The following is a 26,517-nucleotide window of genomic DNA, read 5'->3' as shown; positions in this document are numbered from 1 at the left end:
CGAAATAGAATGCTCCAATGAAATAAAAATTTCCTTCTTCGGAGAAAATCGTACAACTTTCGACCTAATTTCACCAGGTACTTGATATTATCTCGCGAATAGAAGATAACTTCGTGGATGTTTGGCATACGAATAGTGGAAGCGGAAACTATCGATTAGATATTAAATTCGATTGCTTTCTGAATAGTTTGAACGATGAGGTCTGTTTGTGAATTTTTTATACATTTTTCGATGGAACTTAGGAATATTTATTCTATAAGAACTTTGAAAATCGAATTTTGTATTTCTAGTGGAAAAAATCTTAGAATTTTCCAAACGTACCAATAAACTTTTCAGAAAACAGAGATTTTACCATTTTTTATTTCCAAAAAAAAAATTAACTAACGTCAAAAATGAATAGAATTGAACAGAAGAATTGAAATTAAATTTGGAAATATAAAACTTGAATTCAAAAAAAAAAAAAAGGGAAAAACAATGGGTAATATTTAGTTACGATATAAAAGAACAAAAGAGCATCGTATTTCCTTTTTTTTTTCATTTTCCATCCCAAATTACTGAATCAATGAAAAAGTGAAAGGTGCAAAGCGATCTCCGATAACGAGAATAATGCTTTTATTGGATACCAATCCAACGTTTCATATAACGTTGTATGCATACGAAAAATCATTTTTCTCCGTTTATCTTTTTTCTTTGTTTTTTCCTTTCATTTTGACGGGGAAGAGGAGGTTTGACCTACGTGTTTCATCATTAATTAGTTCTATCAATCGAAATCTTTTTCCTTTTTTTTTTCTTTCTTTGTACAAGGATGCCACAGGTTTGTCGCGTACTTAATCCAATCTCGAACCGTTTTCGAGTTCGACAAAACGCGAGACAAATACAATTTTACATTTCAATCGGAGAGAGAATTTTCATTCATTCCGTATTAATCGATGAATTCATATCTAGTTTCGATTAATTTCGACGAGAGAAATCGATGGAAGTTGAGGAAATATTGTTAAATGAGGAGGAATTTTGTGTTTCTCTTTTCGATCTTCTTCTTAATTTAACATATTTTGGAAAATACGGACTAATTGGATCGATTTATTAAAACCATTTCTTTAATTCGATGAATATAATTGTTGAAAGTAATTTCCAATTTTTTATTCTCTTTAATAATAAAAATACATTTCTTTCATATTTTTAAAGAAAATGAAATAATCGAAATTAATAAATCAATCAAATTAAAAATATAAAATTTGCAATTTTAAATATATTATTTATTATACGCGAGATATTTCGAGGGGAATCGATCGAAAAATTTTTGAATAATGATTTTGTAAACGATTATTCCAAAAATCTCCAAATATTTCGTCGATCAATTTATTTTATTTCGTGTCTGGCTCAGGTCCGTGGGTACGCCACCACCCAAAGGACTCACGAAAGCGGGCACAAATTAATTAATCTATTTAAGAATGAAACTTATCAAGAGTTGCTCTTTTCAAGTGAACAATGCATTCAAAACTTGGCCGTTCAAGAACGACTTTCATTCTCAATGCAATGTCCACTGTTGAAAGAAAACAATTTTCAAGAGGATACTCTCGACAATTTTCCCTCTTGAATAGATTCGAAACCCGTCGGTCCTCCTTGCGGAAAAGCGTTGAACATTTCGTTTTTCAATTTTTATAAAAAAAAATTATTTAATATTCTATTCTAATAAGATTATCATTATTATTTTTTTCAGTTATCGGAGATTACACGAAACGAGGACTCTCCGGTGGCGAGAAGAAAAGGACGAGCATAGCCTGCGAGTTGCTTACCAATCCTTCGCTTATGTTGCTCGACGTAAGTTTCTCCAAACGTCACGAACAATATCTTATAAAATGTTGAACCAGTGTCTATTTGTAGAGGAATTAGAATAACAAATTTTCGAATTTAATCCTGATATTTGTTCGAGATGAAAGATATTATATAAATTGGAACGATAACCAGGAACCAACGAGCGGGTTGGACTCCCATTCGGCACAGGCGTTGATTTCACGGCTGAAGAAATACGCGGAACAAGAGGGGAAGAGCATAGTGATAACAGTGCATCAACCCAGCTCGAGGATGTTCCACAGTTTCAGCAAGATCCTGCTGCTGAGCCGTGGCCAAGTCGCGTATTACGGCCTCACGGCAAATATCGGCAGGTTTTTCTCCACGATAGGACTCACCCTGCTCCCCCACTACAACCCCGCTGATTTTATACGTGAGTAACCTCAATAATAATCCGCTCGCGGGAAAATTTAAAAATATCTTCTCTGTCCAATCGTATATGTGAAAAATTTCAAAAAAAAAAAAGAAAAATAACGATCGAATCATCGAAATAAAAACTCACCTCCTTTCGCCTCCTCGCCCTTAACAGTGGAGCAAATAAAGGGGCCAGAAGAGGTTCGGGAGCGCATCGTTGCAGCGGCGAGGAACGCGAGACAGGGACCTGACTGCCCGCCGGAACTTCGCCCGGACTACAATCCAAGCCAACATCCGCTCTGCGACCATCTGATCCATTATCACGAGCACCACATAAGCCACAACGGTATTGCACAGTGTGACGCCAAGGGTGTCTATGTATCGCGGATATATCGAGCTGGAGTTTAGTTGCGGTTCCGGTTCAACCGCTTAAAAAACTCCGGGGGATCTCTCTGGTGTTTCTGGGTCAACGTGTCTGCGAGCGCTTGTTTCTTCCCTTTCTTTCTTTCCTCGTTTCGAGATATTATATCGATCGAGTTCGATCGTTGGGAAATCATCTTCTTTTTTCATAAATAAATCATGGATCTTTAATTCGAATCGTTCAAAGAATTGCTCATTTAAAAAAAAAAAAAAATCCGCAGACACGTGACGTACGCATAACACGAAAATCAAACTCGAAAATTATCTTTCGATTATTCTAGAATTCGTGGCGCTATTGAAGCTTCAGATCTCACGATCCGAATGAATGCGAATCATTTGTAGCCGTTAACGTAATCGTTTCCTCCAGGCGTCGATTGATTAACGGTTTATAAATGGACTCGTCGAGCAATAACACGGGGATTTTTCGCTGGAGGAGGGGAGGAGAGGGAGAGGGAAGGGATGATTCTTCTCGTTTTTTCCCTCCACCTTCCCCTTCGCGTGCAAAGGTCGATCGAACGATGAGGAGGGGGGAGAAGAGGATAAAACGTCGAGGAGAAAACATGGCCGACACGAGATGGATCGCACGTTTTTTCACGTTTTATTCCTCTCGATCGTGATCGCTCGATTCTTCCGTTTTTACAAACCGCTTTCGACGACAAATTTCTCGATCAAAGATTTTCTAAATTCGAAATTCGTGTTTCTAATGAATGAAATTAACCTGTCAAGGAATTTAATTAAAGGATTATTTTCTTTTAATACAACGGATATATCCTCTTTCGCGATTCTTTATTCTCTTCGTAGTTTTCGAGTGTTGAGTTTCGAGATGATAATAATAATAATGAAATTCGAAAAAGTTGGGGAGGTTCCTCCTTCTCCTCCTCCACAACATTCATTTTATCGTGTCGATGATTTACAGTGAAAGAGGACGAAGGTCGCACGCTGTGGTTAGACACGCAAAGCCATGCCAGCAGCAGCGCCAGTTCTGCGGACGATGACTATACCTGGCAGTGGCCCACCAGTTTCTGGTCGCAATTCAAAGTGAGTATTCATTTTCCAAACGTTTCCGCTGGAGAATGTTTGTTCAGATTAATTAATTCCCTCGAACAAGAGATTAGAAAGGAGAAAATTAATGAATCCTTCCAAAGAAAATTCAATCGAATCTTGTTACTCTGTTTAAAATATTATTATGCTTCTCGAATGAAATTGAGATGAAATTGTGAGACGAATTGGAAGGAAAGACATTGAAGATCGCTCGACTCGAATGCGCATAACGAAGAAAAGAAGAAGCATTTTTCGTTAAAGGAACGGGATGAACCGGACTCGGTTCCGTTATTTGCCGAGAAGTAGTGACGTCAGTTTTAGCAATTGAAAACAGAATCGTCACGAGATCGTCCCGCACGATGCTCCGCTTCTCGTTAACTTTCCGATTTCACTTCCCTTCTCGCGCCATTTTGAATATTTTCCCTTTCCACTCGTCTCTCTACAGCATTCGAGCAACAAACAACGTTTAGGAAAAGATCAAACGCGAATGAGATGTACATATATATATACCTTATTGATAGATCTTAAATGAAACGAAAGTAAATTTCGAGTAAAAAAAAGAAATTCCTATCCAAAGTGAGTATAATATATCTCCATAAAAAAAAAAAAACGATGCAAGCGGCTTTGAAATAAAACGCGAGACACGAAAGAGGATAAAGGAGATAAATTTCCATTGGATGGGAGAAGGCAACAACGAGAGGAATAAGAATAAGAAGAGAAATTTTCACGTTGAAGCGAAAAATGGCCGTCGTCACACGGCCACATTCCACCAAGTGAACAGCGGTTGGAAATTATGTAGGGCAACCGCGTCGATCTCCTCGGGAAACAACGCCTCGGTTTCGAATTGGCCTGCACAAGAGAGAAGCGGCTGGATCGAAGGAGAGATCAAAAAGTTCGATCGCATTGCGCGCTTAATAGAGCATGCAAACGGCAATATGAAAATTCAGATGAACGGTATGCAGAGAAAGAGATATATAAAACAAGGAGGGAAATGGATAATGGAAATGAAATCGGGATTCGAGATTCGATTTTAAAATTCGTAGCCAGTCTTTTATATTTAGCTAGGTGCGACGCCCTTTCCTTTGCTTCCCTTCTTTATTTCGCTTCATTTTTCTGGGATGAAATGAAATCTTCCTCTCTCAAAAGAATAATTCGAATAATTCTCTCGCGTCGCTCGCTTGGTTATTATATTATCTTTTGTCTCCCAGTTGTGATCTCTGTTAATTTTAATCTGAGTTTTTCAGACGCGAGTCTGAATGAGGTTTGAATTACGAAAGACGTGTAATTAAAAAATGATTGAAATTCGAAAAGGATCGCGAGTGAGATGGGTGTTCGCCATTGTTTATCATAAATCATGAGTGTACAAGTTTCTGAAACTGGTTTCAGATAAGGAACAAAGCTTCGGGGGTATTCCTTTTGAAAAGTGAAATAAGCAAACAGAACGAGCACCGCGGTACAAGTTTCGCAGAGCAGATAACAGAATTGGATAAGACAGCAACAAGTTGCGATTTCATTTTATTTCGCGGAATGGAAGAAAATGAGAAGCAACTTCTTAAATCATTAGAATCAGACAATTTATCAAAATCAATTTAAAATATCTTGCGTACATTAATTTATTAAATCAATAAATTGTACATTCTCGTGAGAGCAAGATATATCGAAGGAATTTATTCGATTAATTAAACGAAACTCGATAAATCTTAAATCGATCGATCTCGATTAATATCAGCAACGATTCTATATCAAAATTATCAGGATCGAGCAAGAAAATCGATCTCTAGGAAAAATTTCCCAATACGAAAGAGTACTCATTTCCATCAAAATGATAATGAAAATGAAATTGAGAAAGAGGACTCATCGATTCAATAAGTTATTTTTCGCGAAATTAAATTTTGACATGAAATATCAAATCTCGCTCTTCCTTAAAATCGAGAATCAAGAAATCCAAAGGAAAAAATCAACTTCAAATTACATTCTTCCTCCAATAAAAAAAGAATTCGATCAATCTCCTATCCATCTCGAAAATTTTCCAACTTCGATCGAATTCTTCGCTTCATGATTTTCACAATTTTCGAGAAATTCCTTCGCTCAACTGAAATCAAATATCACAATGAATCGCCATCAAGTCGAGATTTTCCATCTTCTTCTCTTATCCTCCACGAATTCATCCCTAAACTGGGATAAAAAAAGGGCGCGATTTCGTGGAGGGAAGAGATGAAAGAAAGAGAGCTCTCGGTTTAAAGAGGAACGCGCCACGCAGAAAAGAGAACTAGGCCGCGTTTACACGATTCGCCATATCCGGATAATTACAACGACCGGTATGCCTGTTGATTGTGGCATGCTTTGTGCTAACGCATCTCGCCACTTGCATCACTTTTACCAGATTCAACTATTCCTCGAGTTTTTTTTTTCTCCACTTCGCTTCGTCCACGACGGCGAAAGTTTTCATTTCACCCAAAAATTGTGGGAAGAATGGAATTGGAATTTTGAAATCGAATAATTTTTTTTTATTCCGATTTATTTCGATACTCGATTTCTTCTTCTTCAACTCGCGTTGAAATTCAAAAAACGAGAATGCTTTTGATTTTATATGAGATAAAAATAATCTGCAATTTATAATATTCAGCCGAGTTAATATTCAAGTTTTAAAAAAATTAAAAGAAGAGTCACAGGATCGTTGAACGAGAGTCCAAGATTAGAATTTCTTGGCGAATCTGCAGTCACGCCAGTCGGATCTATGGATCGCTCGGTTAATGATTGAGCGATTAATGATATCGAACCGTGGTCGCATGGTTAAGCAGCGTAATATAGTTGCAGTTTAAAGAGGCCTTCGAAACCAGCATTGTGAAACTTTGCGTTCTATTTCCTCACGGCCGCTTGATATAATTGAACTGCACCAAAGAGGTGTACCGAGCAACCTTGCATTGTGACATTGTCGAGCACGGGGGCAGCGTTATAGCGAGCACGCCGATTAATAATCAAGCCGTAGTATCTCTTTCAACCTTACAACTCCTCCTTCAATTTTTAAGATAATACCTCATCATACCGCCGCGATATCTAGAATGATCTTGTTCCCTTGACATTTCGAAGCCGAAGAAATTTTTTTTTTGTCGAATTTGGCCACGCTGAATATTATATCTTAGTACTTGAATTTTTTAAATAATAATTCTTCTTCAAGAGGATGCGAGATAAGATACAGGATAAAATGTGATAATTTTAATTTCGAGAGAATTTTTGTATCGCGGATATAATAATAATGATTTTTTAAAATTGTTTGATCCTTGACTGCCAAACAGGGATTAAGATTGTGAACTTTGATATTTCCAATGTATCCAATGAAAATTTACTTGTTGCATTTACTTGTTCCAGTTATATTCCAGTGAGCGACTTTTATTATTATTAATTTTTCTTCTCCCTTCTTTCTTTTTTGTTTTGGAATTTATTAAAGATTCACACTCCTCAAGGAAAATTTTATTTATTAATCGCCTTGAAATATACGATTGAAATCCTTGTTAACTTTGATGATAAATATTAATAAGGAATTCCTTCGGAATAATCGGGGAATCGAAGAATTTCGGATGGGAAAGTAATATCGAGTGATTAATTAAAACGAATTTATCCTTGGCTGATTTTAGGTATTATCAGAAAGAAACTTTCAAGAGGCACGGCCTCGGATGCTGTCTCGTCTCAACTGGCTTCAAACGATAGCTCTCGGCCTGCTTGCTGGACTGTTGTGGCTAAGACTTCCCAGAACCGAAGCGGCACTTCACGACATCCAAGGATGGATGTTCTTCAGCACCACGTACTGGATGCTGTTCGCACACTTCGGCGCACTCTCCAGTTGTAAGTATCTTTTTTCTCCCTCCCCTCCTCTCTTATTTTCTGTCCCACATTTAATTTAATTTTAAAATTTGAAGAAAAATTTTATTCCGCGAAAATGCTATCAATCATTTCTATCTTTATTCCCATTCTTATTCTGCATTCGTGCACACAATTATAATCTTATTAACTACTGGATTTCTTCTTGAGATTTTTTTTTTAAACTTCTCTCGTTAAAATGTCAAATTTCTCTTCTTTTTTTTTTTTTTTTACAACGCACCGAACAAGAAAATTGGTGGACGGGAAAAGGAGGTCCAAAGTTTGCCAGGTAGTGGTGGGCACGCCACGTTGTGCACGTGGTTGCGCAAGAGACACGTAGAGTCTCAGATATGAGGTAGATTGGTTAATTGAGGGACGACGACGTGACGCTCTGAATCGGCCATTCAGCCGAACGCGCGTTTTTTTTTATTGCAAAGATTTGCAAAGGACCAGAGGAACGGTCAATCAAGACGTTAGTATGTAGGTCGTGCCGTGACCCACTTACAATCCGGCACGGCAATTGAGGCCCTTTTGTCGACTGTTGCTCCAAGCTCGAAACGACCGTGACGAATCTCAGACGGGGAATCAGACTGTATAGAACGAGTTAGAAATTCGCCGGCGAAAAAGAAATGGACAAAACTCGAAACTCCCTTTTAGAGTTAATGGATTGTGTTAACGAATTGTTAAAAAAGAGAAGAATTTAATTTTCCATAAAAATCACCATAGATCATCCAACATCCGTATATCTATAGTCCAGGTTACAACAGTATTATCGCGAGAGATCGTAATAAAAGCGATGTGTCGAGATTACACGTCGTAAAAGTTGTTTCACCTAATTAAAACGCAGGGGGGGAACAATCGCGAGAAAAAGAAACGAGCGAAGAATTCAGGTGACAAACGGACAAAGGATAAGGTTAAGCGATAAAATTGAAAAGTTAATAGGCAGTAGATAATTTAGGAGGCGCATAACTTGGACCATAGACATGGTCACGGGGCTAGGCTCGCCATACGTTCGCCGTTTTACAGTCATTGTCCCTTATACCCCGGTAGAAAGTGAAATGGCTGCGGCTAGACACTAAAAACGAACTTGAGAATGAGACGAGAGAGAGAGAGAGAGCTGTAAAAACTGATTTTAGCGTCCTCCTCTCCCTTCTATCTCTCAGTCGTTCATCTCGACTTTTTTTTATTTTTTATCCCTCCTCCAAAGATATCAATTGCAACTGGAAGGTTGAACCTCTTCTATATATTATATGTGTCTATAAAACTTTTCATTTTCTTATAATTTCTTTCTCTCTCTTTCTTTTTTCTTTCGAATTATTTTACGAGTTACAAAAATGTTACAAAGAAGTTTTATTTATCTTATGGAGAGTTTCGATTTTAAACGATGATAATTACCTCGACATTTAATACGAGCTTTAATCTCTTGTCTTACGATACTTCGTTTAGGCCTCCTCGACCGGCAATTAAACTGGGGACCTCGATACATTCGTGTATCAAGGTCTAATACTCATATTATCCCCTTTATAATCTCTTTTTTCGAAGAACGTTTCACGAAAAATCGATATAAAAATCGCATTCTCCGGAAAAGGAATCTCTTCCACGCTTCGAAGCATCTCGTTCCAACTTTCGCCCGACAAATTCGATTAATCGCCATCTATCGCAATCTACGTACAATTGCTCGATGAGAAAAATGACAAAACTTGGTGTATCGACGAATCAATGAAACGAAAACGAAATTTTTGTTCCAGTTCCTCCGGAACGCGAGGTGATCAACAAGGAGCGGCTTTCAGGATCGTATCGGCTCTCGGCCTATTACTTGGCGAAAATGGTCGGCGAGTTGCCGCTTACGATCACGTTGCCCGCTGTCTACCATATCATCAGTTACCCGATGTTGGGCTTCCACAGTCCGGCAGTTTTTGTCACCCTGCTGGCGTTTCTCTTACTCAACACCATCGTCGCACAGGTACACCCCTCCTCCTCTACCCCCAAGTTACCTTTCGATCGGTCGGTAAGATCGGACGAAAGAATGGTTCGGATCCAAGGACATCCATCCGCGAGATTTCTTTTCGTTTTTCTTTTCTTAGCTGTAACGTATAAACTGGTTCCGCTGATTGAACGCGCACGGCGATCCTCCTCCCTCCCCCTTCTTTTTTATTTCGAAAATTAATCAATGGAGTAATATGCCACGCCTCTTGCCGATGCGCGTTCGAGATTGATTTAATAATAAAAGAATCGCGTTAAACAAACGAACCTATTATCGTGCCAATTTATATTTAATTGATCGAGTAAATTATTCCTCTTTAGAGATAGATCCGAACTTGATTTGTGAAATGGAAAATTAGAAACAACAATTTCTTTAGGGGAACGGGGCAGGAATTTCACGGTTTCCTTTTTAACGCAGTCGTTCCTTCGACGATCGACCCAGCCCTCGACACTGTCCACCCACGGGCTACGGTATTATAATCGCGTTGTGACACGAAAGGCGGCCACGATTTACTTTCAAAACCACCTACCTATTGACGGAAATGAGTAACTCGACGCGTTTCACAACGCGTGGCCGTGTTTAATGCCGCGAAATCGAATCGATTCCCGATTAAAGTTCAACCGCGACCAAATTTAAATGACGCGTTATCGAGAGAACCGCAACCTTCTCTCCGTCGCGAAACTATATTATTATCCAATGATATATGATCAGACACGTTTAATCGAGGAACGATCCTTGACGATTTATCAGAATTTGAAACGAAATTCAAACGAATCATCCGATTTTCATTCTCTTCGATTGACAAAATTGACCAATGTGATTCGATTCGATACTCGATCGTCAGAAATCAAATCGGGAACGTTCTCTTTGTTCGCAGAGCGTGGGATTCTTCGTTGGGGCATGCTGTTTGGACCTGCAGGTTAGCATAACAGCGTCCGCGCTTTACACTCTCGCCACGCAATTGCTCGGCGGTTATTTGGCGACAGCTGTCCCACCGTGGTTGGCATGGGCAAGATACGCGAGTATGGTGCACTACGCCTATCAGAACATGCAAATCCTGGAATTCGGCGTTGGCGAACCGATCACGTAAGCAACACCAGTGAATTTTTGACAAAAGTTACTTCCCCCTCTCGTTCGCTGTTCGATCCTAACCCCAACCCTCGATCGAAGAAATCGCGTCGCGAATTTTCGAATTAATTTTCCATTTCCTAACTTATCGACACGGCAACGTCCTCCTTGGATAATTCCCGCAGATGCTCGCAGCCAAGCAAGTTCCAGGAATGCAGGAACGCCACGACGATACCTGTTTCGGCGATCCTCGAGAGCCAGGGAGGCGCAAGGGGTTCCGGTCTTCCACTCTGGGCGAACACGGCCGTCCTCCTGGCGTTCCTCGTCATATTCCGCACCCTGGGCTACCTGGTGTTGCGCTACTATCGCGTGCCCAAGTGAAACGGCGCGCGATGAGAACCGCCTTTCCACTGCCGCCACGATCCACCGTACGATACTGGTGGATCGGCCGCGATCGACGGACGTCGTCACGGCCTCGCCGCGCTAACGGGAACCTCGTCAACGTCGTGATTTCGTCGTCGAGCTTCCGTTTCACCCTTCGTTTCGTGTGCATCGATCGAGATATATATATATATATATATATAGAGGCAGAGAGAGAGAGAGAGGGAGAGAGAGGGAGAGAGAGAGAGAGAGAGAGAAACTCGAAACCGAGATATTTATTTTTCCAGGATTGACACGCGGAATTCGGGGGTGGTAATGAAAAGATAATCCTAACAAACGTTAGTCGAGGCACCTTTTTCTTCTTCTTTTTTTTTCTTTTTTTGATCATCCACGATTCGATTCGAGAAGAGGGAGGGGGTGAATTGATGAATATCATCGAATCCAATCTGGGGGTGTTTAAGGACAACCGTTCGATCAAAGGATTACACTCTTATATCTCGTCGATAACGAAAACGGAGTCGCTATTCTATTTATATCCTCGCATGCACGAGTGAAGGGGGAGGGGAGGGGAGGGGGGAGGGAGGAACGCGCGAATTTCTTGGGATGAATTCTTGGATTCGTCTTTTCACGACCACCTGGCTAATATACTCCACTCTTTGATATCTTAATTACCGAGCTAGGACTACTACTATTTTTTATTATATAATTGTACACCGCATACATCATACACGCAGAAATATAGAATATATACCTCAGACAGACAGGGAGAAAAGAAAAGAAGAAAGGAGAAAAGAAAAGAAATCAGCGACCTAAGCGAAACGAGGGGTTATAAACGAGAGCCGGAGGGGTTGACAAGGAGCGAGGAATTTTGGGGAGTTTTTTGCGCTCGTTTCCGCTAGCGATTGGCCATGAGAGAGAGAGAGAGAGAGAGAGAGAGAGAGAGAGAGAGAGAGAGAGAGAGAGAGAGAGAGAGAGAAAGGGAGGAAAACTCGCGTCACCGAGAGACTTGGCGATGACTATATATATAAGATTGTACACGTAGAGATTTTATATATATATATAGATAGATAAATAGATAGGTAGATAGAGATATATATATATATATATATCACTCTGTCACGTGGAGTAAGATGAACATAATGGCATGGGAGAATGCATGGACGAGTGAGTGAACGAGGAGGGAGACTCTTTTCTTTTTAATTTTTCTCGCGGAAACAAGGGTATATATATATAATACGATAGAGCAAAGATACACGTGTATTTTGTGTTTTAAAGTGTGTACGTGTACATGATGATACTCGTGAGTGAATGGGATCGAGCGTGCGTGGAAATGATGTGAGAGAGAGAGAGAGAGAGAGAGCTGTTTCTTTGTTCTTTTTCTCTCTTTTTTTTTTAATTTTCTCATTTTTTGGAAGAATAAAAGAAAAAAAAAATCGACCGAAAGAGATCGCGAACATAGATCGAGACACATTTTTACGACGACGAATCTTTTCTTACCACGTGATACTCTGAACCGAAGAAGACGAAGATGAGAAGAAATATAAAAAATAAAATAAAGTGAGAAACTTCGAGGAGAGAGAAATGAAAACCTCTATATACTATATAGTGTCGAATTCACTTCAATCTTCAGTGTGCAAACGCAAAGGCGTGAAAAGGTATGAGGGGGGGAAAAAGGGGGGAGAAGAATAATAGGAAAATAAGAAAATAAGAAGAAACTTTTTTTAATCGTTCTTAGCGACTATCCACGTTTTACTTTCTACTTTTTATTACCGCTGAAACATGATTCTACCTTGCTACCAAGACGATAATATCTCACCCCTAGATGGTAAGGTGGACGAGCTGCTGCTAATTCTATGGATTATGATAATTACATCTTCTACCACTTAGTACTTTTTATTATTGGACGCTGTAAAAGCAGCGTTGAGGGATTATATCGAGCGAGCGAGAGAGAGAGAGAGGGAGAGAGAGAGAGAGAGAGAGAGAGAGGGAGAGAGAGAGAGAGAGAATGTGTGCTGGTACGTGAGAAAGAAAGAGACAGAGTCGACCGTTCATATACGCATATATACATATACATACATACATACATATATAAACATAGGCTGCCAATTTTCGATCGATTTGTAGAAAGAGGAAAGCGATAAAAAAACAAAAAGGAGGAGGAAGTGTGACGAGAAGGGCATACGTGTGCATAGCGAAAATGGGGGGGGAAAAAAAAAATTCTTTTCTTGGGAAAGATATTACGAGTTTGGACGAATTTGTGATGAATTTTAAGGAGGAGAGGAGAAATCAGAAGTTTTATAGCGGTTAATTGTTTGCGTTACACGCGTGCCGTGTATATATTAGGCGAATATTAACGAATAAAAATAGTTCGAAATAAAGAAAAAGAAGAAAAAAAAAATGCTCGGAAAAAATATGGAAATAAATTAAAGTGAATTAAATTAAGAATGTTGTTGGAATCTGGCGTAGATCTATGTGATGTTTTCTTTTTTTTTTTTTTTTTTTAAAAAAAAGCTTGACACGTTATGGGGATCCAATTGAGACATTTAATCGAGCGGTGTAACAAATTCATTGGCTACTTTGTGTACATAGAAATTCTATATATATATACACGTATATATACGAAAATTATATATAAACTATAATAATTATTACTACTATTAATATTACTTTTATTATTATAACTATCATAATTATTATTTTTATTATTATTCTAATTATTATTATCGTATATGTACATACGAACCACGGACTGAACGAGGAGGCACACGACGTTTTTCTTTTCTCTTTTTTTTTTCTTTTTCCTTTAATCTTATTCGTGCACCGACAGAACGGAGAGAAAAAACAAAGGAAAACGATACGATAAAAAATAAAAACCATGTATGATTTCCACTCAGAGATTTTTTTTTACAAAACGATCCAAAAATCGATATCATATTCGAATAAAAAAAAAAGAAAAGGAAGAGAGAGAGAGAGAGAGAGAGAGAGAGAGAGAGAGAGAGAGAGAGAGAGAGAGAGAGAGAGAGAGAGAGAAGTGTAATTGTAACTCTATAGTTAAAAGGAGATGAATCGAGATTGAAAATCTTTTCTTTCCCAAAAGTAAAAACTCACGTTCATACACACACACAAACACACACACACACACACACAGTAGAGAATACCTACAGAAATCTGTGGAGAGCCAATGTTCGTTAAATAATAGGACAATTGAAAAAATATAGTTAGAATGATTGACGCGAGGATCGATCGAGAGGAAACGCTGTGTGTCTTTCTTAGTCGGCCAAACGAGTTACGTTTCGATTATGTGCGACGAACCGGACGACTCGGCGAACCGTTTGCACGTTTTTATCATTTTACCTTTCCCATCCGAATTGGAACGAATTTTGGGAAACCATCGCGCGACCAACGATCTTGCATATCCTCGCTCGATCCCGCCACCGTGAAGAAACTGTCGCATCGTGAGAAATTAAAATAGAACAAATCTATAGGAAATGAATCGGAAGAAAGAACAGGCGAAAGGTGGCGAAGATCGAACGATCCTCGACTCGCGGGGTCGCGCAATGGGATTCGTCCGGCGCACGCACAAACGCAATATATCCACCAAGTGTTCAAGTTGGTTCAAGTGTTCGACCGACAGAGGGTGGGTGGGTGGGTGGATGGAACGAAGGTTGACGAAAAAAAAAATAGGCTTCAAAAGGAAGGGATCGGAAGATAGGGGGGACAAATAACACGGGGCAGGGGGGAAGGTGAAGCAAAGAGACGTTTTTTTAAAAACAAAGATTTGGCTGTGTCAATGTCTCTAATCGATTTTATCCAATCTTAACGCTTTCTTTTTTCTACTTAAACCGATTTTTCTTTTTTCTTTTTTCTTTCGTTTAGATCGGAGAGATTACGGGGGAGAGTGAATGGAGGAGGATGAGGGGGAGAATGAGAGTGAAAGAGGGGGAGAGAATGAAGGTGTAAAAGTGTCGAGAAAGCTGTGGAGAGAGTGCGAGGAAAAAGAGAGAAAGGAAGAGCTGCGCACACCGGTTAGGAAAAGAGTGGAAGGATCCGTTCAACGTTCGAAAGTCGTTCACCAGAACGATTCGCTAGTTTTTTTTTTTTTTTGCGCGGTCGCACCCACGGTTTTCTTCTTTCCCAACGCTTTTTATCATTGTTCGTTACGATTTTACCGAGAATTTATTTTCAATTTCATCCATCGCTTTGTATCCGGTTAGTTAGTCTTTTCTAAACGGAAAGAAACCTTTTCGAGGGGAAAAGAAAATGTCCCTCTGAGATTTATTTTTCCAATTATTTGAGACAGATGAAAAAAGGAAAAAATATCCCAATATCATCGTGCACGTAAGCGAGCAATGATACACTCCAATATAATCTTGTAGAATCAAGATACAAATTGTGTTGGAAAATTGTATTTCTCTCGATTCAGAGAATCTAATGTAATTTTTTGTAATAAAACGTCTTTCTAGATATATCTACATTAAATCGATATCAATATCAAAATGATGCAATAAATTATATACAATAATTCCGCGCAAATATATATATGCATAATAAAATTCATCGAAACTTCTCCGATACAACCGATTTCTGCGTTCATTCGAACTTTATTCTTCAAGGAGATATATATATAAAAATCGGACGGCAAAACAAGCATTCGGGCAATCGTGAGAAACGTTGGAAAGAAGGAAACTAAGGCAAAAAAAAAGAAAGAAAATCTTCGAGGGAAAATTCATCGCAAGAAAAACACTTTTTCCCTCGCATCCTCGTGAATCGTCCTCGACTTTTTACTCGCCATTGTTACCGAGCGAGCGAGCGAGCGAATAAAACGGGACACGCCGTTTTCTCTTCCGCCTGTTTGAAGAGAAAAGAAAAACCTTTTCCTAGGAGAGAAGATGATTTCCCTTCTCGCCCGATGGAACAAACGTTCTTTTCTATTCCGTTCCATTTGACCGTTTACTCGATCGTCCGTACCGACGCTGCTTTCTCTACTTCGGTCAGTAGTAAAACGACTCTTTCGTGGACGGGTTATTCTAGGACGTGGAGAGATCGCGGCCTCAGAATGTGGGCGAAGAAAGAGGAATAAGATGGAGAGTGCACAGTACTTTCTACCGTTTCTGTTTTTTTCTTTCTTTCGCCTTCGATTCCGGCGAAGAATAAGATAGGGGAGGGGATACAGACGAGAGGAAGGGAGAGGAATGTTCTCAAAATTTTGATACTCGTATTATATATATATATATACACATACACACATAGATACACAGCGTCCCGAAATTTGTATACGTTTACAACAAAGTAACCCCCTTTTTGCGGTGGAAAAGCAAAATACTTGTTGAACGATCGACGCGGAAATATACGTTTGGAAAAAGACACCGTTCTAGTGATTTTCTTAAACTGTCAAAGGATATCGCGAAGATTTTACTTGTTAAACGAAACCTTAAGCCTGGATGTCTTCGTCGATCGATTTATGTTGATTATATTAATTAATTTAATTTAAACCACGGATAAAATATCGAACGAAAATTCACTCAAACCCGTTATTTGATTCAAGATCGTCAATTGTCCGTGGAAAAGGATTTGTTTGTTCGATTTTGTTGATAACTTTTTCAACGAACGAATGAAATCGCTTCGCTATTCACAAGAACGACGAACGATCTTTAAAAAAAAAAAAATCGTCGAAAGGATGGTGTCTTTTTGTAAATAATTAAAACCGAAAATAAATAATTCTCACGCGAATCGTCGTTTTTTCCACCATTTTCCTAGACTGTTAATAATAAAAACTATCGTGTCGAGAGATATACAAATCAGTCTTTCAGAATCAGAATCGAGAACGAAATTCTTGATACTTGATACACTCACATTCCTTCTGATATTTATAATCCATTTTGAATCCGAGAGGAACAAGAGACGCGGAGAGGGCCGACACTTTTTATAATATCTATACATCTTTCGAAGGGAAACGATAAACCGATCGTCGAAACAATTTCCCGTGAAAACTCGTTAGACGATTTATAGTTCGATTCATTCGCGATCCTCGGGTTCGGGGAATTATACACGCGCTAATGCTTTTTGCACTAAAGAAAGAAAGAAAAAAAAAAGAAAAAAAAAAAAAGAACTACAATAAGACTGAAAGAAAAACTTTTTATACTACATGTTGAATGTGAACCAATTACCAACACCGCCTACGAGGGACCGGGAGAGGGGGGGGAAGGTTTTTTCGTGTTTATAATCTCGCGTTTTTGCACCCTTTGCAAGATCCTGTACTGACTGTGTAATTATCTCGAATATGACACTTGCCCCCCCCTTTCGTTAAAATATTCCATCCATCAGGGTTTCAAAAATAACTTACATTATGAAATATCTTTACTTCATCTCGTTCGTTCACGTCCTTCTTGTCGAACGACGCAACAGAGTCGAAGAAAATCTACACGAATCTGTATTTACGAGACTTTTTCGACTTTTCGTTAAAGGACGGGTAGAAATTTGAAAAAAAAAAAAAAAAGGAAAATTGGAGAGGATATTTTAATCAAGAAAGGATGGAATAACTAACACCGCCTCCCTCGAGACACGAGGGATTCGTAATAGAATTAACACAGCCAAACTCTCTCCCGACGATATTTTTCACGTTTCTCCTAGCCCTGGCTTCTTCTTCGAAATCACGAGTGAACGGAATGGTCGATGATGATACGGAACGGAACGGAGAGGAATTTCGAAAAGGGGAGGATTTTAAAAATGCGCGAAACTTAACTTTCATCCACGTCGAGGAAGAAGAGAAGAATACTTTTTGAGAAATCGTTATTATATCGTTCGTTTCGATATCAAAAATTAACCAACGCCAATTGAAGATGAAGAAAATTTTCATCTTCAACAGATCTATACCAATTCTCATTGTATTCTTGTATTCCAATAATTCCTCACAAATCGACGAAAGCACGCACAAGATATATCTACAAAAAAAAAAAGAAAAATATTAAAACGAAAGGAGGATAATATATCCAACGTATCCTCGAGCTGATTTCGCAATAGAGAGGCGGCGTCTCCCCTTTTCCACGCGTCTCGCGGAAGAAAAAACAGGGGGTGGAGGGAGGGGTGGCGAGGATGGAGATCTCGAGGGCGACGAGACGTGATATAACGCGTGAATGTTTCGCTTTACAAAAATAGTGCCTTTTTTTTACAAAGACTCTGTTGTTTGTGCCAAGTCGAGTTCAAGGGATGCGAATAATGCGTGTACACTCACACGCACAGGCACGTTTTACACGCGTATACGAGAGAGGGGAGCGAGCCGGAGAGGGAAGGTGTAGATTTGGAGAGAAAGGAAGGAAAGGATAGAAGGGAGAACTCGAAAAAAAGAAAATAAGATGAAGAGACTGACGAGTGGAGGGTGAAACGGCGAGAAGGAAGGATTGAAAGCGTTTCGGGATCGTCTGGAGCGAGACGTTTATTTGTATAGAGAATGGTTCGACACGCGGACTCGATACGAATTTCTTTCAAATTTTAAATTTAGAAACTTTCTAAACTTTTTAAACGCGTGTTTCCAAAAAAAAAAGGAAAAGGTTTATTTGGATTAAAGAGGGAGAGGCACGATGGACATGGAGGATGTAATTAGAGACGATGTAACGTAGTGCTTTAAGTGTGAATTAAGAAGAGAGCATGTGTTATAATAAATAACGTGTCCTCATATAATATATTATCCTTCGAGCCGAGCGTTTCGACGAACGAAATCGTTGTTTCAACCCCCTGCTTCGATGCACCTACCTCTGATCGAAGTTTTATAACTTTTAGAAGCACTTCTATTGCTCGTGCACGACGCGAGGATCTCGACAAACAACAAAGGGAAGGAAGGAAAAGAAAGGAGGGAGAAATTAAAAAAAATAGAGAGAGAAAAACTAGAGAGAAGATGCGTCTATGAATCGATGAACATCATTCGCGCGTACAATATGCCAGTGACAGCAGCAACAGGAAAGGAAAGGAATAAAATGCATGTACAAACACACAGCAGCATGCCATTGAAGGAGAGAAGAGCGAAAGAGGGCGTTTCTTATTGAAGAGAAGAAATTGAACTATTTATGAATGAAAAGAATGTATGTGTATGTGTGTGTGTGAGAGAGAGAAAGAAAAAGAGAGAAGGAACAAGCACCGTGGGACTAACAAAAAATAAAAAAAGAAAAAAAATAAAAAATGCCAAAAAGTGTTCCACTAATTAATGCCGCCGTGGATCCCCAAATTATTATTATTAAAAGCAAAGAAAAAAAAAGGAAAAAAAAATAACAGAGAGAAATAAACCGAATGAAAAATTACAAATAATAATCGAGTATGAATGTGTGCTAAAGAAGAAGAGAAAGAAAGAAAGAAATCAATCATGAAATAAAAAAGAAGTTATATTATATAACTTTATATATATATATATACGCATATTATATCCGTATATATAAGTATATACATATGTTTGTACATGTATATACGTTATATATACACACACATGCGAATGAAGAGCACACGAACACGCGCTATAATGTCAATCGTTCGCACATTGATTATCACTTGCACTTTATAGAGCAGTACATCCATGCACGCATGTACATATTATTATACACATACGTATACCGCATAGACATATTCACTCTGTTGCATCGTCATCCATTCGATCTATCAATCTTCGTGAGGAGAAAAAAAAAAGAAAAAAAGAAAAAAAAAGAAGAAAGAAAAGATAAGAAAAGAAAAAAATATTTCGAGACTGCGAATTGTACATAGCATCATGAAATCGTACGGGATATATACATATATATTATTATATATGTACATTAATACCATTTTACCCTATCATTATTACAATTATTATTATTATTATTATTATTATTATCATTATTATTACTATGAAATGATATTAATTAATTAATAGTATTATACCTGTTATCCCGATCAAAGGATAGACCTACACCTATAATATTCCTTCCACCCCCCTCCGCGCCTCAATTTTAGGAGGAAATTAAAGATCGTTATATATATATATATATATAAATATACATATATACGAAAAGAGAGAGACAGAGTGAGTGAATGAATGAATGAGTGAGTGAGTGAGTAAGTGAAAAAAAGAGAAAGAGTTACACGTTTTGATTTTACGGATAATCGTTAAATAATCGTAATTGATAATAAACTATAAGAACTATTATTATTAATTATTAATATTATTATTATTATAATTATTATATTATATCATATCGCATTATTATTAATAATATTATTACCGTCAGCATCGTCGTTCTCACGGTCCTTTATCGATCCTCATCGTCGCGAGATCAACATCATTATCATCGTTTAACGCCGGTTTCTTTCGTTTTTCTTATCTCTTGCTCGTCATTTCCTTTTTTCTTTTTCCTTCCTTCTCTTTCTCACGAATTTCATCAAGATTTCTCTCGATATTATTATTCTCTTGGAAATTTCTTGAAATTCCTAACGTCGTAAAAAGAAATCGCCTTCTTTCTTCCTTCATATCCGCTTCTTCGTCGCAGATGCGATTTCTTCTCGTTGCCGAAGATTGATCTCAATTGAAGAAAGAAAGATTCGAGAATGGATATTAAAAAAAAAAACGATGCTTCGCATTGAACAAAATTCCTTTCTTGCGAATCGAACGATCCCAAAATCGGTTCCGAGAACTGACATTGTTTCGCCTCTTTATTCAAGATGGCCGATCGTGTGGCGGGCGTTGAACATACGTATAACGATTTCTTCCACCTGTTTTTCATTTTTCTAGAAGGATTTCAAGAATCGTGGAAGGGATCTTTGCACGATTGATTCTCATCTTTCGGGGAGAAGAAATAAAATCAACGTCTCCTTTCGATTTATAAATATCTCTTCTTCCCTTACGACGAGGACTACTCCTTACGCGTGTCACGCGTAACGCCATCTTCGATAAACGAAAAAAAAAATCCTCGATTTTACGAGCATCTCCTCTAAATTAAATCGATTGAAAATAAAAAAAAAGAAAAATATTCGAAATTTCGAGGAATCGACTAAGAAGAAAATTGTTCCCTTTGAAGGTAAAGTTTTGCGAGAGTTTAATATAAATAATGGAGACGTCGATCTAGATTATCGATGATCTCCGATGCCCATTTAGGGCGTGAGAAGAAGCACCGAATATCCTGTTATCGCCTTCATATTTCCCTCCCCCCTCACCCGTTCTTTCGAGGCGTGTGCGTGTGCGTGTGCGCTCGGTGAGAGTTGATGCGCGTGCGAGCGTATGCGATATATCGACAGTTGAATCGAATAAATCGATTTCGATTAGCGTACAATTTCTTCCTACATTCTCTGTCTTTCTCCTCCTTAAGTAAATCGAGTAACTATTTTTGCAAGATTTCTTTCTTTTTTTTTTCTTTGACGTTGCGCATCGCAGAAAACATTATCGCGGGCAATCAACTTCATTTGTGATAATTGGTTAATCGAATCTTTCTTTGAAGCTTGTTATGTAGATACAAATGTTTCTCGATTTATTTAATTTGTAAATAAATCTAGTTTTAATTCTTTTCGACTAATTCATCAATGGATTTTAATTATTTTCTTCTTTATATATATATATAAAATATATATATATATATATATAAAATATAGGTATAAATAAAAACACGTTCGTTTTATTTTTAGTTCAGTCCGTTTCGTCTCGATCGATCTTGTATTAATTTAAGAATTCTTTCATCGATGTAAAGAAATGTAAAAAAAAGTTATAAGAGATACTTTCTTTTCAATTGTTCCCCCCGTATTATTAGAATATTCGATTTATTTAATTTTTATTCCCGTTCGAATTTATTTTTTTGTAATATGAATGAATTTACGGAGAAAAGTCGAATCTGACCAATAATATTTGAAATCGTTGTGTTGTTCGATTTGACAAATCGAAGGCTGCGAATGTGCGAAAACGCTCGCACGTGTTTAGAAGAAGTTTATAGCGAACTTGGGCCCCTAAATGTTACCGATGCTCTTCAAGCACAGTTGATATTACGACGAGACTGTGCAGCTTCGAAAAACTTTGAAAACGTTCGTACGCTTTCTTGAATTTACAACAAATATAATCGAGAGGAATTGCGATTGAAGCAAGAATATCCGGTTTAAATTCAAGAACGCGAACGGCCTTTTGCTCAAAGCAAATGTTACCATTCTACCGAGCACAATTTGATCTTGTACAAATAATTATTAATTGAAATAATTTAAATAAATTGTTGTAGATATAATAATAATTGGACAACAATTTTTTATTTATTCGTCGAAGGATTAATATTGTTAAGGATTCCCTTCGCGAATCCAATGATGGCCATCGTCGCGCTGCAATGGTCAATTTTAATAACAAAATAAAAAGAAAAAAAAAGAAAGAGAAAGAGAGAGATAGAAAGAGAGAAAAAGAGAAATTGTTTCGAGAGGAAAATTTTATAGAAAAATTTGTTAAAGTTCGGATTTTTAAAGAGCTATTCGTTCGTTACTGTTGCATTGTATAATAATTATACAAGCTCAGATTGTGCACGGCCATCATAACATTTATTAGTGACTAAAACGCGCTGTTGCATACTCGAGATGTTCGCTTTGTAATTTATTATATAATAATCGTTAAAGAAAGGGTGAAGACAAAAAAAGAATAAGCGAGAAGATTGTCGTGAAAGTTGTTGATCGAGAGAAAGAGAGAGAGAGAGAGAGAGAGAGAGAGAGAGAGAGAGAGAGAGAGAGAGAGAGAGAGAGAGAGAGAGAGAGAGAGAGAGAGACAGAGAGACAGAGACAGAGAGAATGAGAGAGAGATTTATCGTAACGTAGTTCTTCCTCGAACTGGTGTTAAAAAGTGGTGTTAGAAAAAAGAAAAGAAAAAAAAAAAACAAAAAAAAAAGAAATTAAATATCGACAATGTGGTGCCGGATCAAAATATGGACAAGAATGTACATAAATAGATGGCGTCGCTGGCTGTGCTGTGCAAATTGTTGAATAGCAATGTGATACACACATACATACAATATATACATATATATATATATATATATATATGTATGTATATGTATAAATACACGATACACACGTATATCGGATGTACACCGATACGGGGATGCGGTATTATTATCTTCTGAGAAAAGAAAAATTGTAAAATTGCAAAGGCCGCTATTGCAATGGAAACGTAATTCCACGTTTGTTGGCGCCATTTGCAACGCACTCGATTGATTCGTTAGAGGCAAAGAATGAATAAACGATTGAAATATATATAAACGTTTTAACTTTGCAATAAAAAATCGATGCGAATTGAATTGTGTTCGAAATGCGTGCTCGATATCGATATACGTCTAACAAATCGAACCGGCGAGGAATCGATCTCGGCGAGAGCAGCCAACTTCAGTCGATAGAAATAAATACGACTAGGCGCGATAGCGACTTTTGCAATGATGCAATGATTTCTTTATACGTATACACGCGAGCCGCGATTATATGCGAATTATATTTCGATCGAAATATGACGTGTTTCAAGTCTTCGTTCTTGTGCTCTTTGTTCACGTCGTGTTCGTTTCATTTTCTATGCACATTGTCCAGCTATGCGAGGAAACGCGTACCGGATGCCTGTTGTCACATCTCGATTCACAATTTGTGACCACGATTCGGAAGGGAAATTTCGAGTTGAACGGAGTTAAGCTTAAAACAGGAATCGTGTAAAATGAAAAACGGCACGTGGCGCAAATGTTTCTTCGGTAAATTCGCTTTGAGTAAAATAGATAGCACACGTGTAAGTGAAACCGCGTTCCAATTCGAGCGCAGGCCACGCACTTCGATTTCGATGTATCGTTCGTTTCGATTCGACCAATTGAATGCTATCTCTACCGCGTTTATCGCGCTGGAATTGGAACGAATAAATCGGAAACGATCTTTGTGGCGGAACGTGACTGTTAAAGCGGTTCGATTCTCTTCATTCGAGAATCGAGTTCGCGTTTAATCAGTCGACGTTGAGTGTCGACGAGGAGAACGGTTCATTAGTCTCAATTACTAGTTGGAATGTCTCCCGTGGCGTGAAACAACGTCCGCGAGAGACGCGCTAAGCTTGAGCTCGTATAGTCGCAAAACAATCGACTTTCGATCTATCGCTGTAATCACTGCCATGTCGGCGACGCAGAGTCAGTAAACGATGGCGATTCGGTGTAGAGAGACTCTTCGTTGATTTTTTTTTACGAAGCGTTTATGCGCGTTTACGGATTTTATTGTATTTTATTGTTATTCTTCTGCTTCGCGATGCATTTACTTTTATTCCGAATTAAAATATTACACTTGCGAATTTCTAGCAATAATTTCTTTTTTCTTTTTTTTTTAAATTATTCACTTATTTAAATAAAGTTGCTACCACCCAATCACCCATCACTTTATTCTTTGAAGCGAATAATATAATAAAGAGTAATTAAATTAAAGTGAGATCATTTTATTATTTCTCGAGCCGCATCGCGAGACAGACGAATTATCAACGATAACGTCGCGTTTCTTTATTGACTGTGTCTCGCAACCGAATTCTATCTAAATTCGCTCGAAACAATTTTGTGTTTTCAGTCAGGATAAAAAGGATTTTTATTTCTTTGAATCGACTAATAAAGCGTTTCGAGCGTTTACAAGAAACCGGTTGAGTCTTTGAAGTTGCTCGAAACGAGCTACTTTTAAGAACTATCACGGACATTGTACCGTGGGCAGAGCTCTAGCGCTGGTATTAAAGAGTTGCTGGCAACTTACAATTAGAGAAGGGACAAATCCTTTTTCGATTGCGTTTTTCGATTCGTAAATATATTATGGGATTGAAGATACCACTAGGGAGCACTGTCCACAGAATTTATTTGTTTCTTGTCCGTAGGATTACCGATTTAAATGATACGTCAAGCTCGAGTGATTCAAAAGTATAAGAAATGCATAATGAATGAAAATTTTGTGCAACTGAACGATTGATCACGTGACACGTACTTGCGCAGTGCATATGCGCATATGTACGAGCAGCAATATCAATTTGCCGCGATAATTCAAATGTAGCTTTTCGATTTTCTTATATATTTTATTTTCTACGAGACAGCATTATTAAATAATGCTGATTTTTGTATAAAATCTACGTAAATCTACGCGTAAGGATTTCTAATATTACGTTTTTCGAATCATAAGTGAAAAATATCTCTTGTACTGCATTTCTTATGCATATGAATATGCTGGAACTTGATGTAATCATCAAACAGGCATTATTACAATTGTGTTACGAAATACACAGAAAAAACTTGGGAAAATGAAAATGAGACGCATATGCATTTAACAAAATAAAAAAAAAAAATGAATGAAGAAAGCGGTAAGATAACACGCGTGATATGCATATGTGTATCTTGAAAGAGAAAAAAAACAGGAAAGAATTACAGATGATCATGTTTATCCTTCACCAACTATACGCAATATAAAAATTGAGTATACAGAGCAGAGCAGCGAGAACCATTTGTCCTAGTCCTAGTATTCATCACCATAATTTATAACCAATTTCAATTTAAATCTAATAAAAATGATGTTATAATACCAATACGTTTTTTAATTATTTTTCGACATTCAAAATATAAAGATTAATGAATTCACTTAAAAATTCAAGTGAATTCATCATATATATATATATATATATATATATATATATATATATATATGCACACACGCACACACACAAAAAGTCAAATATAAAAAGGTTTTTAATAACTTTTTATAAGATCTAATTTTAATAATAATTATTATTTACATTCCAATTATTCAATGGATAATATAATTCGAATCGCGAATCTGAATTACCGATTATTTATTTCATTAAAAAAAGCGATAATCACTATTTCTACTATTACCATAAATGGGAAAAGAATCGAAACGAGAAATAGAATAGTCCTGACATCTAATGGAATTTTGTGTCACTTGTTCTTAACCTTAAAAAACATCTTACGCCATCTAACAAGCTATGATCTAAACACGCGTATTAAATTAAAAAATAAAAATTTGTAAAAAATAAAAACTTCCTAATTTTACAAACTAAAACGAAAATATTACCTATCACCACGAAATATATTTTCATATTTTATTTTCTTATCGAATATTTATTATTTTTAATAAAATTATGTTATAAATTTTCATTATTAGAATTAATAATACTTTATTTACATCGTGTTAAAAATATTTTAAAAATTTGTAAGATAATTTACAAATAATACATAGCAAATTATAAAGAATAATTATATAACTAATAATTCAATAAAAAGGAATCATAAAAGTACTTACTTTGAGAGAATCTATCTTGTCTTTCTGTCATCATGGCATCCATATTGAAATCCTTTTTCCCGCCTAAACTAATTACAGCAATCAGCTATTTATCTGCACAAAAAAAAACAAATTTTTACAATAAATGTATAATATCATAAAATAAAATAATAAGCTAATAGCTCAAATCTTATTTTTAAAGCTAATAATACGAAATAATTGATTATATTTGATCATAAATTAACTAATGATTAAATATACGAAAAAAATATTTCTTAAACAATTATAATAATATTTAATAAATA

General features: G+C 37.3%; 1 protein-coding gene across 9 annotated transcripts in view; it reads left to right on the top strand.

Annotated features, from left to right (window-relative positions):
* The window catches only part of LOC107995718 (uncharacterized), a 166,591-nt gene extending 141,092 nt beyond the window's left edge, over positions 1–25,499 (top strand). For all 9 annotated transcript variants that reach the window (XM_062072240.1, XM_062072239.1, XM_062072242.1 and 6 more), the window contains 8 exons: positions 1,721–1,821; positions 1,969–2,224; positions 2,381–2,551; positions 3,542–3,663; positions 7,302–7,509; positions 9,273–9,487; positions 10,386–10,594; positions 10,762–25,499. In XM_062072240.1, the coding sequence (XP_061928224.1) occupies positions 1,721–1,821; positions 1,969–2,224; positions 2,381–2,551; positions 3,542–3,663; positions 7,302–7,509; positions 9,273–9,487; positions 10,386–10,594; positions 10,762–10,957 (1,478 nt within the window). In that variant the 3' untranslated portion in view covers positions 10,958–25,499. The remainder of the gene's footprint in view (positions 1–1,720; positions 1,822–1,968; positions 2,225–2,380; positions 2,552–3,541; positions 3,664–7,301; positions 7,510–9,272; positions 9,488–10,385; positions 10,595–10,761) is intronic.
* The last annotated feature ends 1,018 nt before the right edge of the window (positions 25,500–26,517 follow it).

This window comes from Apis cerana, linkage group LG3 (genome assembly GCF_029169275.1).
Source record: "Apis cerana isolate GH-2021 linkage group LG3, AcerK_1.0, whole genome shotgun sequence".
Taxonomy (NCBI): domain Eukaryota; kingdom Metazoa; phylum Arthropoda; class Insecta; order Hymenoptera; family Apidae; genus Apis; species Apis cerana.
Note: the sequence above shows the minus strand (reverse complement) of the source record. Positions and strands in the feature narration are given on the sequence as shown.